Consider the following 13,687-nt stretch of genomic DNA (forward strand, 5'->3'; position numbering starts at 1 on the left):
GGGGTTTCTTCAAGCTATGTTTTTTATCTTAGAGTTATTAATCAACTAAGAAAGTAGAGAAAATTCAGCACTATTAAAATGCCTTCCCTTCACCCCTCCCCTAACTGCGAGGTTTTTTTTTAAGAAATACCGTGTTTAGATTGTGAGAGTTTAAAGTAGTATTTACATTCTGTTCTTTTCCCTGGTTGGTTAGTCTGAGTTCTGCGGATTAGTTTTTTTGTCAGAGCATCTGTCTTTGAGTTCTTTATCTGATTCGTTTCTTGGTTGTTTGAATTTCATAAACAAGTCAGTTTTACAAGGGTTCCATTTCATGCATTCTTGAAAAGTGCCTGCCATTGACCCTGGTGTAGGAAGGAAAACTTGCCTGGGTATAAAATACTTGGGTTGTATTTTCTTTCTCTGAGATCTTGTAAACTAGAATCTCACATGGTCCTTCCTATCAGAGAAACCTGGGTTGGCTGACTTTTGCCACCGACTAGTTGAGTGAGTTAGTTGGTTGGTTTTCATTAGTTGCTCCTGGGTGCTGTTCTCTGAGATCTTATGTTTGAAAATGTCTGCTGCCCTTTGACATAAATAGCAACTAGGCAGAGAATAGTACACTTCGTCACACTTGCCTGGAACTTGGGAGCGTTGCTGCATGTTGCTGTGGAAGGGGTGAGGCCAGCTCCATCTTCCCCTCCCTCACCCCTTAAGAGCTTGCTTTTTCTGACTGGATACGTGAAGAATTCTCTTTGCCCTTACATTTTAATAACTTAATCAGCATAAAGCCCCCCGTTTTCCTGGAATTCATTGTATACCCTTTCAGTCAAAGATGCAGTTCTCATTTCAGGGAAATTATTTTCTGTTATACCTCTGAACTTCTTTTAAAAGACACCAGCTTCCTTATTTTGGATCATCTTTTTCTTCCATATCTGTCATTTTCTTTTGTTTGTTTTTTTTAATGTTTCTCTTTGGCATTCAGCATGATTACATCCACTTCCATCCATCTTCTCCTTGGTTGGTGACTTGGTTTTTTTCAGCTGTGACTGTTGTGTTCCTTATAGTCGATAATGGTGGTATTTTGGGCCTCGGTTTGTTTTCTAAACTCTCCAGCAGGTTTGCAGACCTTTTCTGTAAAGGATGTAAGCGTTTCCAGTGTGGCAGCCGAGCAGCCTCTGTGGCGGCTGCTGGTGCTGGTGGAGCATGAAAGCCACACTGACCATCGGGAGCAAGGGCATGTGGCCGAGCCTTAATAGACCTTGGTTTATGGACACCGAACCTTGAATTTCATAGAATGTTTACATCATGAAGTGTTGTTTTGTTGGTTTGTTTTGGGTTTGTTTTTGAACTGTTTGAAAATGTAAAAGCATCCTGAGCTCTCCCGAGCTGGGCTGAAGCAGGCGCACGGGCCCAGTTCCTGGCCCTGCTCAGCAGGATCCCTTCCATCTCATTACTAGTCTTACTTCCTTTTCTTTGTGTTCAGTTGAAGTCCTGTCTCTCCAGATTCGTCCGTGGCCCAGAGAACTCGGGTTGCCTGGGTTCTGTCTCCTTCCAGACTCCGTTCTTTGCTGTTTGCACGGCATGTTCCTCCCTGGGCTCCTTTTGCTGGGCCTTGTCCTTCTCACCTTCCCCCACTCAGGTCGGCAGCTCCATCCAGACCTTTCATCCCAGCACTGGCCACCCCTGCTCGACACCGTTCTCACCTGCCCTGAGATGCTTTGTCGTCCCTCCCAAGTGCAGCTCCTCTGGAGACTCCATTCTCTGCTCTCACGAGATCCCCAAAATGCCCTGGAGCAGATGTCCTTCCCCCAGTCGGGGGCCCAGGGGAGACTTCTGACAGCACAGAGCCCGGGCCGCAGGCTCCCACCTCCCATACCCCTGAGGCTCTGCCTCACCCTGAGCTCCTGGTCTCGCGCTTGAGCTGCCTGATGGTTCCACCCGGACTCCCCAGGACCTGTTCTTAGGTAGCTTGCCTCCAAACCCTCCACACGGTATGAAAAATCCAGGGCATTTTGCTTGAGGGTCACTGATGAAGACTTTAAGTAATAGTTGGAGACAAGGCATCTTGAGAAGCAAAAAAAAAGAGCAATTGCTTTTCAACACTGGCCTTAAAGTTCCTGAGTCACACATTCATGTATCTAAAACGGATCCATTTGGGTGGTTTCCAGTGCGTTTACAAGTGAGAAATTCTCCGTGTCACTACAGAAGTCTTCAGATTTTCCTCTTCCAGTTTGGTGACAGCAAAACAAGTCTCCTTTTGTTTGGGGATTCTTTCTCCTTAAACACAGGGCTGTCTGGATGTCACAGTGAAGGAAATTAAGCAGGGTGGCTGCTGTGAGCCCACGTTGAGCTTCCATCTTCTCTAGCATCTGGCTTCTGAGCCCTTAACAGCCGTGGGCCACCGCCATTCACTGTGGTGAGAGGAGCCCCAGGGTTTTTAGACACGGTATGTGCTGATCCAGATGCTGAAAGCTTTTAAGTGTTTGGGGCATGGGGAGGGTCATAATATATTATTTTTTAAATAAATGTATTTATTTATTTTTGGCCGCGTTGGGTCTTCGTTGCTGCGCGCAGGCTTTCTCTAGCTGCGGCGAGCAGGGGCTACTCCTCGTTGCGGTACGCGGGCTTCTCATTGCGGTGGCTTCTCTTGTTGTGGAGCACGGGCTCCAGGCGCTCGGCTTCAGTAGTTGTGGCTCGCGGGCTCTAGAGCGCAGCAGGCTCAGTAGTTGTGGCGCACGGGCTTAGTTGCTCCACGGCGTGTGGGATCTTCCCAGACCAGGGCTCGAACCTGTGTCCCCTGCGTTGGCAGGCGGATTCTTAACCACTGTGCCACCAGGGAAGTCCCAGGGTCATATTTTTTTACTTAAAAACTGTGGATGTAGAATTTGAGGGAGTTTTTGTTTTGACTGTAATTTTCCCTTGCAATTGTGTATGATACACAATTGTATCATCAATTGTATATGATAGAGAGCTAGTAGATAAGTGCTCTGCCTAGAGCTAACGGCGGCCAGGAGGGGTTTTTAAGGAAGTCCTGAAAATTATCCCAGTCCATGAGGTGAAGCCAGAAGGCTTGAGAACAGACATCAAGAGACAGTTGCGTGGATAAGAGAGTCTTAAGAAAAGGGATAGAGAGGGAGGTTTCAGCTTTGATTTCTCTCATTCTACTTCTGAAGCACCTTGAACGTTTTTAACATTCCCTGGGATTATTGGGCACTTTCCTCCCCCTTGAAAATGCAGAATTCAGTGATAATTTTGCTTACCATTGAATTGTGTTGTTGATGCTTAATATTTAAACTCCTATAGTTTAACCTCTCCTCAGGTAAAGGTTTTCAGTGTGAGAAAGCTAACTCTTATCTGTAGGCAGAAAAAGATTCTCCAGTCAAGTAGACTGGTTTTTTGGGGTTTTTTTAGTATATTTTTTTATTTATTTATTTGTTTTTAGTTTTGGCTGTGTTGGGTTTTCATTGCTGTGCACGGGCTTTCTCTAGTTGTGGTGAGCAGGGGCTACTCTTCGTTGTGGTGCATGGGCTTCTTATTGTTGTGGCTTCTCTTGTTGCGGAGCACGGGCTCTAGGCCCACGGGCTTCAGTAGTTGTGGCATGTAGGCTCAGTAGTTGTGGCTCGCGGGCTCTAGAGCACAGGCTCAGTAGTTGTGGCACACGGGCTTAGTTGCTCCACGGCACATGGGATCTTCCAGGGCCTGTGTCCCGCATTGGCAGGCGGATTCTTAACCTCTGCGCCACCAGGGAAGTCCGACAGCTGTGTTTCTTGAGCTGTTGGCTGCTGGCACCAATCTGGACAGGCCGTGTTCCCAGCCTGTAACCCGGGGTGTTCCGCTGACTTCCATTCATTGCTTTCCTGTGTTGTTAGTGCTGTTCTCTCCTTGTTTGTTTGTTTACTCCTGTATTTTGCTAGAGCATGTCCTCCAGTAGTTTGCGAAGAAAGGGTACCAGGAAGACCGTTTTTTTTGATTCTTGAATGTCTGAAAATGCCCTAATTCTGCTCTCACTCATGGTAGGTCATTTGGATGGGCCCAGAATTGTGGTTTGAATATCGCCCTTCAGAGTTTGGAAGGTTCCAGGCCACCATCTCCTAGAAGCCTTTGCCCTGTGCCATTCCAGTTCCTGTTCTTCCACACGTGACTTGTACATTCCTTGAACAAACTGGCATCGCGGGCAAGCCATGCTGGGAAGAGCAGTGCATGGCGTTCCCACCATCGTGGAGCAGAATCAGCGACACCCCTGGGGGAGTCCGCAGTGCTGGCGGACGGAACCAGGGAGGCCCTCGAGCCAAGGCTTCCGGGGCCCAGGGGCCTGAGGAAGCCCGGGTGAGGCCCGATTTGGGTAGTGGTGGGGAGGGGGCATGGGACCCGAGGCAGGTGCCTCACAGAAAGGGAACGTGGCTGGGGCCTTGATGGGGAGTGACGCGGCTGGGTGGGCAGTATGGGGGCTCTGGCTGGTCTAGGAAGGGGTCCCTGGAGCCTCTAGGGCAGCGGCCGGAAGGGCTCTGGTTCCCAGGAGGCGGGTATGGGTCCGAGAGAAACCACGGAGCCCGGGCTGACTCAGCGGGAGGAGGCGCGGCCGCAGGAAGCAGGAGCGGCAGTGTGTGGGGACGGCTGTGTTCTGGACGCGTCCCTTTGAGAGGTTTATGAGATGTCCCAGTGCGCGTGTTGAGCAGGCACTAAACATACCAGTTCAGCTCAGAGCTAGAGACAGCAGTTCTGGAATCAGCAAGTGTACGTAGGATTTAAAGCCGTTGAAGTTATTAGGGAAGTCCCAAGGATGCAGGTGGATGGAGACTGGTTGGCCATCCAGTGACGGAGGCCAAGGGGCCAGGCGCTGCCGGGGGTGGGCAGGGCCGCTGCGGGCGGGCGGGCAGTCTTGCTGCTGCTGCTGCCCAGGCCCGCTCAGCTGGTAGCACAGTGCTTCTTTTTCACGATCTTGTGTGGATAAAGTAGATCGGTCTTTTAAGAGTATACTTATTTTTCTCCACGGAGCTCAGGAAAGCTATTTTCTTTCATTCTTAATACAGACACACGTTTATATTTCTGAACTGACAGCAGGGATTGCTGACCAGCCCGCTGATCTCCAAGAACCCTTCCAAGGCTTACATTCTCTTCTGAGAGTTAGATTTGTACGAGATTAAGATCACATACAAGAATCAGTAAATTGGCTCTGATTTTTGCAAGAAGCCCGTTGAATAGAAGGGCTTTGGAAGGTAATTAGGCAGGTCTGTCTGACCCTGGGTTCCGCAGCTCTGTACGTTTCTGAGCGCACAGAGTGTCAGGGAGGAAGTGCTTAAGAATGTGCCGGTGGTTTTAAGCGGCTTGATCTTTCCACACAGCTATGCCTGCCCTTGGGAAGTGGAGGCACCCGTTGGCATCTCTGTCTTGGATTTATTTGGAGTAGGCATGTTTAAGTAAACATTGTCATGATGTTTATTAAAATCACATTGGCATTTAACTTTGTGTAAAACCCAATTCCCTCTTTAAAAATTCAACAGACAGCCCTGAGAACAGCAAGAGCCCTAGTAAGGAGTGTTATGCCTTGGAAGCCCGGTGAGAAGTGGGACTGCGGGCACCCTTTGGAACCCTGCACACCACACCATCCCGTGTCTAGGATGGGACGGTGAGCTCCAGGGAGCCAGACCTCTGTCTGTCCTTTGCTCTGTCTGGTCCAGCGATTCTCAAAACTTAGCATTCGTGAGAATTTCTGAGTTGGGAGCTGTACACAAAAACACATGTTCTCTAGTTGGTAGTCATTTTAAAGGATTTCCAATTCAAGGATTTCAAGAGCTGTGAGGCCCCACTGCAGCGACGAGCGCACATCTGCAGTGTCTGCCACGGGGTGGTGCCGGCGGCTGGCTCCTGCTCTTGCGGAATACCTCAGCACGCACCTTGCTGTCAGCGGGCTTTGCTTGTCACACGCTTCTCTAGTGCCTGCTCTAACCTGGGAGCTGTGCAGCCTCCCTCTCACTGCTTTTAAGATGCTTTGCCTTCTGGGACCATAGCCCTGATCGCAGAGAACTGCCCCAGGGATGTGTGTGCAGGAGGGCAGAGCAGGGGCCTCCTGGGGTGGGAGATGGTTCTGGAGGTAAAAACTTTGGTTTAATTGAGGTACAGTTGATGTGCAATATTATGTAAGTTACGGGGACGCAACATAGTGAATCACAACCTTTAAAGGTTATAGTCCATTTATAGTTATTGTAAAATAATTGGCTGTATTCCCTGTGCTGTACAGTATGTCCTTGTAGCTTATTTATTTTATATGTAATAGTTTATGCCTCTTAATCTCCTACCCTTGTCTTGCCCCTCCCCATTTCCCTTTCCCCACTGGTAACCACCAGTTTGTTCTCTGTATCTGCTTTTTTGTTATGTTTACTCATTTTAGTTTTTAGATTCCACATATGTCATGTCATACAGTATTTGTCTTTTTCTGTCTGACTTAATTCACTAAGTGTAATACCCTCCAGGTCCATCCATGTTGTTGCAAATGGCATTATTTCATTCTTTTCTATGGCTCAGCAATATTCCACTGTGTGTGTGTGTGTGTGTGTGTGTGTGTGTGTGTGTGTGTGTGTACACCACATCTTCTTTATCAGCTCATGTGCTGATGGACACTTAGGTTGCTTCCATATCTTGGATATTGTAAATAATGCTGCTTTGAAAGTTAGGGTGCATGTATCTTTTCAAATTAGTGTTTTCATTTTTTTATATATATATTTATTTGATTTCAAGGGGGTTTTTTGTTTGTTTTTAATATTTATTTACTTGGTTGTGCCAGGTCTTAGTTGCGGCAGGCGGGTTCCTTAGTTGTGGGTCACTGGCTCCATAGTTGAGGCATGTGGCCTTAGTTGTGGCATGCGAACTCTTAATTGTGGCGTGCATGTGGGATCTAGTTCCCTGATCAGGGATTGGACCCCAGGCCCCCTGCATTGGGAGCGCGGAATCTTAACCACTGCGCCACCAGGGAAGTCCCTGGTTTTTAGTTTTTTTGAGAAACCTCCGTACTGTTTTCCACAGTGACTGGACCAATTTACATTCCCACCAGCAGCATATGAGGGGTCCCTTTTCTCCACATCCTCGCCAACCTTTGTTATTTGTTGGAGGTAAAACTTAGGAGGGGCTTCACAGCAGGCAGAAGACACTGTTTGGAGCTGCCCCTGGCACCTGCAAATGAAATGAGGGGCATGATACTGTTCACCATGGATTGGGGGGCAGGCCAGGCCAGGCGTGGCTCCGGGCTGAGGTTGGCCTATCACTGTCACATCCGCCCCGGGCCTCAGTGTCTGTGGGGAAAAGGACAGAAACAACCTTCTCCCTAAAATCTTTTCGTCTATGACATCCTGCACATGAAATGGGAATCTGAGGGAAACAGTGCACAGTTGGCTGCACTGTTGGGCCCTCAGCTGTGGCGTTGCCCCAGCAGGCACCACGCAGCAGCAAAGTCTGCGTTCTCAGCTCGCCAGGCCTCAGGTGTTCCATTGGCATCAGGGTTAGTTTTGGATACAGAGGGATTTTCAAATTCCTGTTCACCTTTGCAAGGTGTAATTAGAATTCGTTGGAAAGGACTCACAGAGCGCGTGGGTGAGAAGTGAGAGGGCATCCTGCGTGCCTTGTCTTTAGGTTTCTGCTTCCAGTCTGTCCTCCTCTGCAAGATCCCCAGGGGCGTGCCCTGGGCTGGCCTTCCAGTGTGGGATCCCTGCCTCCGGAGTAAGACTTGGCTCAAGGCTTAGGAGCTGCCTTCAGGCTTGGAGGCTTTGTTTGATTTTCACACATGGAAATGGAGCCTCTTCTCTTTGTGAGCTCAGCTATGCATTTAAATTTTTCCCTTATATTTTACAAGCATTTTTAGGTATTTGTAATGGGTGAGTTCCTGAGTTAATCTGCCGTCTTTCTGGCAGGGTTATTTTTAGACTTTGTTTTAGTTTAATTTGATGGGTGACTCAGGTACAGACTGATGGTTAATCTGCATTCATTCTTTCAAAGGAATGATCCTTAGTTTTGAAAATAATTTATTCACTTCTGTTACACAAAGAATGCATTAAATTGCAATTGCATAATATATAGTTGACACTTAACTGTAAACTGTTCTAATCCATACGCCTCATTGGTTGTAGCTACGACTTTGAGATGTATTTTGGCCTGTTTTCAGGCCAGAGGCTGGCCGCCGGGCATAGGAGGGACATGGAGCGTCTGTCCTGTCCTTGAGATGTGACACTTCGGGCAGTAGCAGCTCTTGCTGCCCCTCCCAAGACAGGGGGTGCTCTGTGGGCGGGGCTACGCTCTGGTCTTGCCGTTGCTTCCTCACCCCTCCTCCGTGGCGGTGTCTGTGCCCAGGGGTGAGAAGAAGGGCCCCCGTCACTCGACCGAGTGCAGGGTGTGTGGGGAAGTCGTTCCATCGTCTCAAGGAGGATGATACAGCTCACAGAAGCCTCTGTTCATATTTGAATACCTGATTGGGTTAGGAAAAGCTTATATCTGAAGCATCGAATCCATCTGTCCACCCAACAGATTCTGTGTGCTGAGCGCTGGGGTTACAGAACAAACGTGTCTTTCCTGCCCTCTGCCCCCGCCTTCCTTCAGAGATATGCTTTGAATGTCTCTGTGCTAAAGATCACACAGAGAGGATATTGAGGCCACACATCTTTTTTTGAAAACGTGGAATATTGTGGTGAACGTGAACAGTGGTTGGTGCACGGCATCGAGCCAGCGATTCACAACTTGGGAGTTCAGACATGTATAATTCATAGAAAGTAAGTCGCTACCAGCCGCGGATATGCCTGCAGCACGTGTGAGTGATGCAGTTGTCCCAGCCGAGGCGGAAAGGCTGGGGTATAGCTGTCAAGGACGGGTTGTGAGCTGCTGCACCACTGACACCTTCCCCACGGAGCTTCCAGTGCGGGAAACTGTCGTCAGTGTAAAGGCTCTCACTATTGGCAAATGTTTTTGTTTTAAAGTAGATTAACTGAAGATCAAAATAAAATTCCTTAATGAGAAAAATCTCTCACCATGCTCTAATGCAGAGGAGATTAAATCTCTGTGTAGTCAGAACCAGTTGCTTATCTACAGCAGGATTAGAAATTTAAATTCTTAATTAGTTCATTGGATCTTCTGTGATTTCACTGGTTTTGAATATTTTCCCCCCAAATAAAAAATGAATAAATTTACAGGAATTTTGATTGTTTTAAAAAATGGGCTCTATCTTACAGATACTTGCATGGGTGGGCAAAATATATAGGAAGTGATTGTACTTCACTGTTTATAATAATAGAGCCCCAAACGATCTCAGTGCTGTCAGGACTTCTTAAATCAATTGCAGTACGTCTCTGTGCTGGGGTGAAGGCATGCAGGGGTTCAGAGCAGCACAGCTTTGTAGACAAGATGACTTCCAAGACAAGTGTTTGTTTGCTTATTATTGAAGTACAGTTCATTTACAGTGTTGTGATAGTTTCTGGTATACAGCAAAGTGATTCAGTTACATGTATATGAGAAATACATACCAGATTCATTTATATGAATGTTGTACATAATATATATTCTTTTTCAGATTCTTTTCCGTTATAGTTTGTTACAAAATATTGAATATAGTTCCCTGTGCTATACAGTAGGACCTTGTTGTTTATCTGTTTTGTATATAGTAGTTTGTATCTGCTAACCCCAAACTGCTAATTCATCCCTTCCCTCCCTCTTCCCCCTTTGGTATTGTTCTCTATGACTGTGAGTCTGTTTCTATTTTGTAAATAAGTTCGTTTGTATCGTATTTTAGATTTCACATATTAGTGATATCATATGATATTTGTCTTTCTTTTTGTCTTAGTTCACTTAGTATGATAGTCTCAAGTTCCATCCATGTTGCTGCAAGTGGCATTATTTCATTCTTTTTTATGGCTGAGTAATATTCCATTGTGTATATGTACCATATTTTCTTTATCCATTCCTCTGTTGATGGACATTTAGGTTGTTTCCATGTCCTGGCTATTGTAAATAACGCTGCTATGAACACTGGGGTGCATGTGTCTTTACCGGTTAGAGTTTTCTCAGGGTATATGCCCAGGAGTGGGATTGCTGGATCATACGGTAGTTCTATTTTTAGTTTTTAAAGGAACCTCCATACTCTTTTCCATAGTGGCTGTACCAACTTACATCCCCTCCTACGCTGTTGGTGGGTTCCCTTTTCTCCACACTCTCTCCAGCATTTGTTATTTGTAGACTTTTTAATGGTGGCCATTCTGACTGGTGTGAGGTGGTACCTTGTAGTTTTGATTTGCATTTCCCTAATAATTAGCCATGTCCAGCATCTTTTCATGTGCTTATTGGCCATCTGTATGTCTTTTTTGGAGAAATGTCTATTTGAGTCTTCTGCCCGTTTTTTGATTGGGTTGTTTGTTTTTTTTGTTACTGAGCTACATGAGCTGTTTGTATATTTCTGAAATTAAGCCCTTGTCGTTCACATCATTTGCAGATGTTCTCTCCCATCCTGTGGGTTGCCTTTTCATTTTGTTTGTGGTTTCCTTTGTTGTGTAAAAGCTTATTAAGTTTGATTAGGTCCCATTTGTTTATTTTTGCTTCTGTGTCGTGCCTTGGGAGACTGACCTAAGAATACATGGCTGTGATTTATGCCCAGACAAATGTTTAAATGAGAAAAGTAAGGAGAGGAGAGAGTGGAGAGCTGGTGTCAAACGGGGAAGCCAGGGAAGGGTGTTTAGTCCTCAGACGGATCACCTCACAGGCCACACAGGAAGGGAGCTAGTGCTGCTGGACAGTGGACTTTGTCCTAATCTGCCCGCTCTGCAGTTAGGGAGGACATCAATTGTGTAGTAGGAAGGTCCACGTTGGGCTGCCTTGAATGTCCCCGTGCATGTTCACTTTCCATCGTCCCTGGGTGTGTGTCTGGGCATTGCCTGATTCTTCCAAACTCTGTGTCACCTGGGCAGCCTTTCCTATATCCGAAAAACAAAACGATGTGGTTGCCGTTGGACAGAAGTGATATGGCATTTGGAAAAGTGTCCCTTTGTCCTGCATTGTGGATACTCACCAACTAGCCTGTCTTTTGCCATCTCACGCCCCCAAATGCGTCTTTTCACAGCGACAGTGGCAGCCATGTACTACAGCTACTACGTGCTGCCCGACGGCACCTACTGCCTGGCACCTCCCCCTCCGGGGGTGGACGCAGCCACCTACTACAGCGCCCTGCCTGCCGGGGTGGCCGTGTCCGGCTCCGCTGGAGTGACAGCCACGGCCCCGCCCCCTCCAGGGACCACGCCACCGCCCCCCCCAAGCACAGCAGAGACGAGTAGTGGGGTGACCTCCACCACCATCACCACAAGGTATGCTCTCACTTCTGCTGGTCACCTGGAGCACCTGTGTTCTTGGTTTGGGCTTCTTTATAGTGTGAGTCACATAGAGGGTCTCCGTTACCTGAGTACTTATTATCCAAATCCCCGAGTTGCAGGGTTGATTGGGCAACGGAAACTGTCATGACATAAGCACTTGTAGCAGTGAGGTCCAACCACTGAGAAAATGAACTCCCAGACAGCGTCCCGCGCCGCTGCCCTGACCCAGCATCTGCTCTCTCCCGTGTGCCGCCATCTCGGCGGGGCAGCACCAGGCACGGGCAGTGTGAAGCGAGGCCCAGTTTCTGCCCAAAATGCAGGATTTCATAAAAGCCGATGCAAGTGAATGGCTCACGAGCTGGTAGGAAATGCGGATCTGCTGTTAGTTCAGCTAACCATCGACTAACAGAGCCAGCGAGGCAGGGACTGGACCCCCGCGCCTGTCCTGGGGAGCGTGGAGGGGGCTCTGAAGAGCGTCTGCGGGTGAGCGAGCACTTCCTAAGAGGCACTGGCACGTCTCAAGCTGACAGGACAGCCGCTCAGGAGCCTTGACGGAGCACTTGGATGGTTCCCGCTTCCTGATCATGCTAAGGCAGGAAACAGGAAACGAAGGATGATGAGTCACGCTGGCCAGCATACCTTCATATATATACACAAATTCACACTTGATTTGTCCTTGGTTGTTTCTAGAATTAGCAACTGGGGGAAATGTGAGGAGAGAAAAGATGAACCTGTGTTCATGACCTTAAGTGTCACTTTGAGTGAAACCCCTGTTTTCATCATTGGCAATGATATTTTGGTCCCTGTTTCAAATGGATTGACTTTGACTAGTTTTCTGTAGTCCCAGTCATCTCAGATAAGGGCCTCCCTGTCTGTGTGTAACTTACCTGCCGGTGTGAACTGAGACAGTGCAAGTCCCCCAGCAGCCTTGCTGGCCGCCCCCCTGCCGCTGATCTGGAGGAGGGCCTGGCACTGTGTGTGTGACCCAGCTCTCCTCTGCAGTGCACTTGCTTCCGTGGCCGCCATCATCCCCCCGCCCCCCGACATTCAGCCCGTGATTGACAAGCTGGCAGAGTACGTGGCCAGGAACGGCCTTAAGTTTGAGACGAGCGTTCGTGCCAAGAATGATCAAAGGTGAGTGAAGGAGTTTATGTGGGGCAGATGAATGGTATTTGGGGTTTAGTTTAGCTTCTTTTTTTAATCTAGCTGCATAATTGTTTATATATATGTGTATATATGTGTGTGTGTGTATATATATATATATATATATACACACACATATTTTTTTTTATCCTTATGTGTTTAGATAAATATATCTTGTTAAATTACTTAGAGTTGGGGTGGTTGTCTTTTTTATTGTTATAATTTTTTTGTTTGTTTAACTTGTTTTGCTTTGTTTTTTTAAAAATGTTGAACCTCCCTAAAATAAAAAGCTGGAAATCATGCTTTTCAAGAATCTGCTGTGGAAATTCAGACACACACTGCACTTTGTTTTTTTCATCAAATAATGTTCCGTGCTCGGGTCGTAACATAACAACAGGAGGCTGTGGTCGCAACACGATCTGTGTGATCGCCAGGGTCAGTCACTGCGAAGCCTCAGAGCAGCAGGTGTGGTCCGTCGGAGCCGAGGGGTGTCACAGCGAGCGAGCGTGTCTTGTTGAATGACTCGTCCCCTTCTCTGTTCCTAGGTTTGAGTTCCTGCAGCCGTGGCACCAGTATAATGCCTATTATGAGTTTAAGAAGCAGTTCTTCCTCCAGAAAGAAGGGGCTGAAAGCGCACAGGTGTGTGTCTGGGAGGAAGTAATCCTCGGGATGTGCACTAACAGGGTTGGCTGATTTTACACTCACTTTCACGTGTAACGTATGTCTTGCATTTGCCGAGTTTAGCTTTTCCCACCTCTCTTGTTTTACATCTGTTGAAATCTTTGACCCGTATTCATAGTTCATTGATGATCATTTGTCCAGAATGTTGTAAACAAAGTAATCCTGTCTCTTCAGGCATTTGGTGTTTTGGTTGGCTGTTGTTTTTAACTACTTTGGATGGAAGCTGTGTATTATACTTCTGTTGTGTTAACATGTACTTAAATGCCTAAGTGTAACCACAGATGCTCCCAGCTGACAGGCTGGAGCCACACAGGTGCCACCCACCCACTGGCCTCGAGCGCCACCTGCCAGCAGCTCGCCTCACGACTCCCATCCCTGCAGACGTCCCCACACTTGGTTCTCAGGCACCTGTTAGAAGCATTTCCTCCTGTCCTTGTAATCCTTTCTTCTGCCTCTCCTCTCCTCTCCTCAATTACATGGGCACCCTAATGTCTTTCTAAAACCTGTTTTGATAGAGAGATGACGTAGGCTTTGCATATCAGTGGATTTCT

The 13,687-nt window shown here is 47.4% G+C and overlaps 1 protein-coding gene across 3 annotated transcripts in view; it reads left to right on the top strand.

Annotated features, from left to right (window-relative positions):
* Positions 1–13,687, top strand: part of SFSWAP (splicing factor SWAP) — an 82,610-nt gene that overhangs the window by 23,344 nt on the left and 45,579 nt on the right. For all 3 annotated transcript variants that reach the window (XM_030859940.2, XM_060310074.1, XM_030859941.2), the window contains 3 exons: positions 11,066–11,306; positions 12,315–12,446; positions 13,001–13,094. In XM_030859940.2, coding sequence (XP_030715800.1) covers positions 11,066–11,306; positions 12,315–12,446; positions 13,001–13,094 — 467 coding nt within the window. The remainder of the gene's footprint in view (positions 1–11,065; positions 11,307–12,314; positions 12,447–13,000; positions 13,095–13,687) is intronic.

The sequence above is a fragment of the Globicephala melas genome, chromosome 13, assembly GCF_963455315.2.
Source record: "Globicephala melas chromosome 13, mGloMel1.2, whole genome shotgun sequence".
NCBI lineage: Eukaryota > Metazoa > Chordata > Mammalia > Artiodactyla > Delphinidae > Globicephala > Globicephala melas.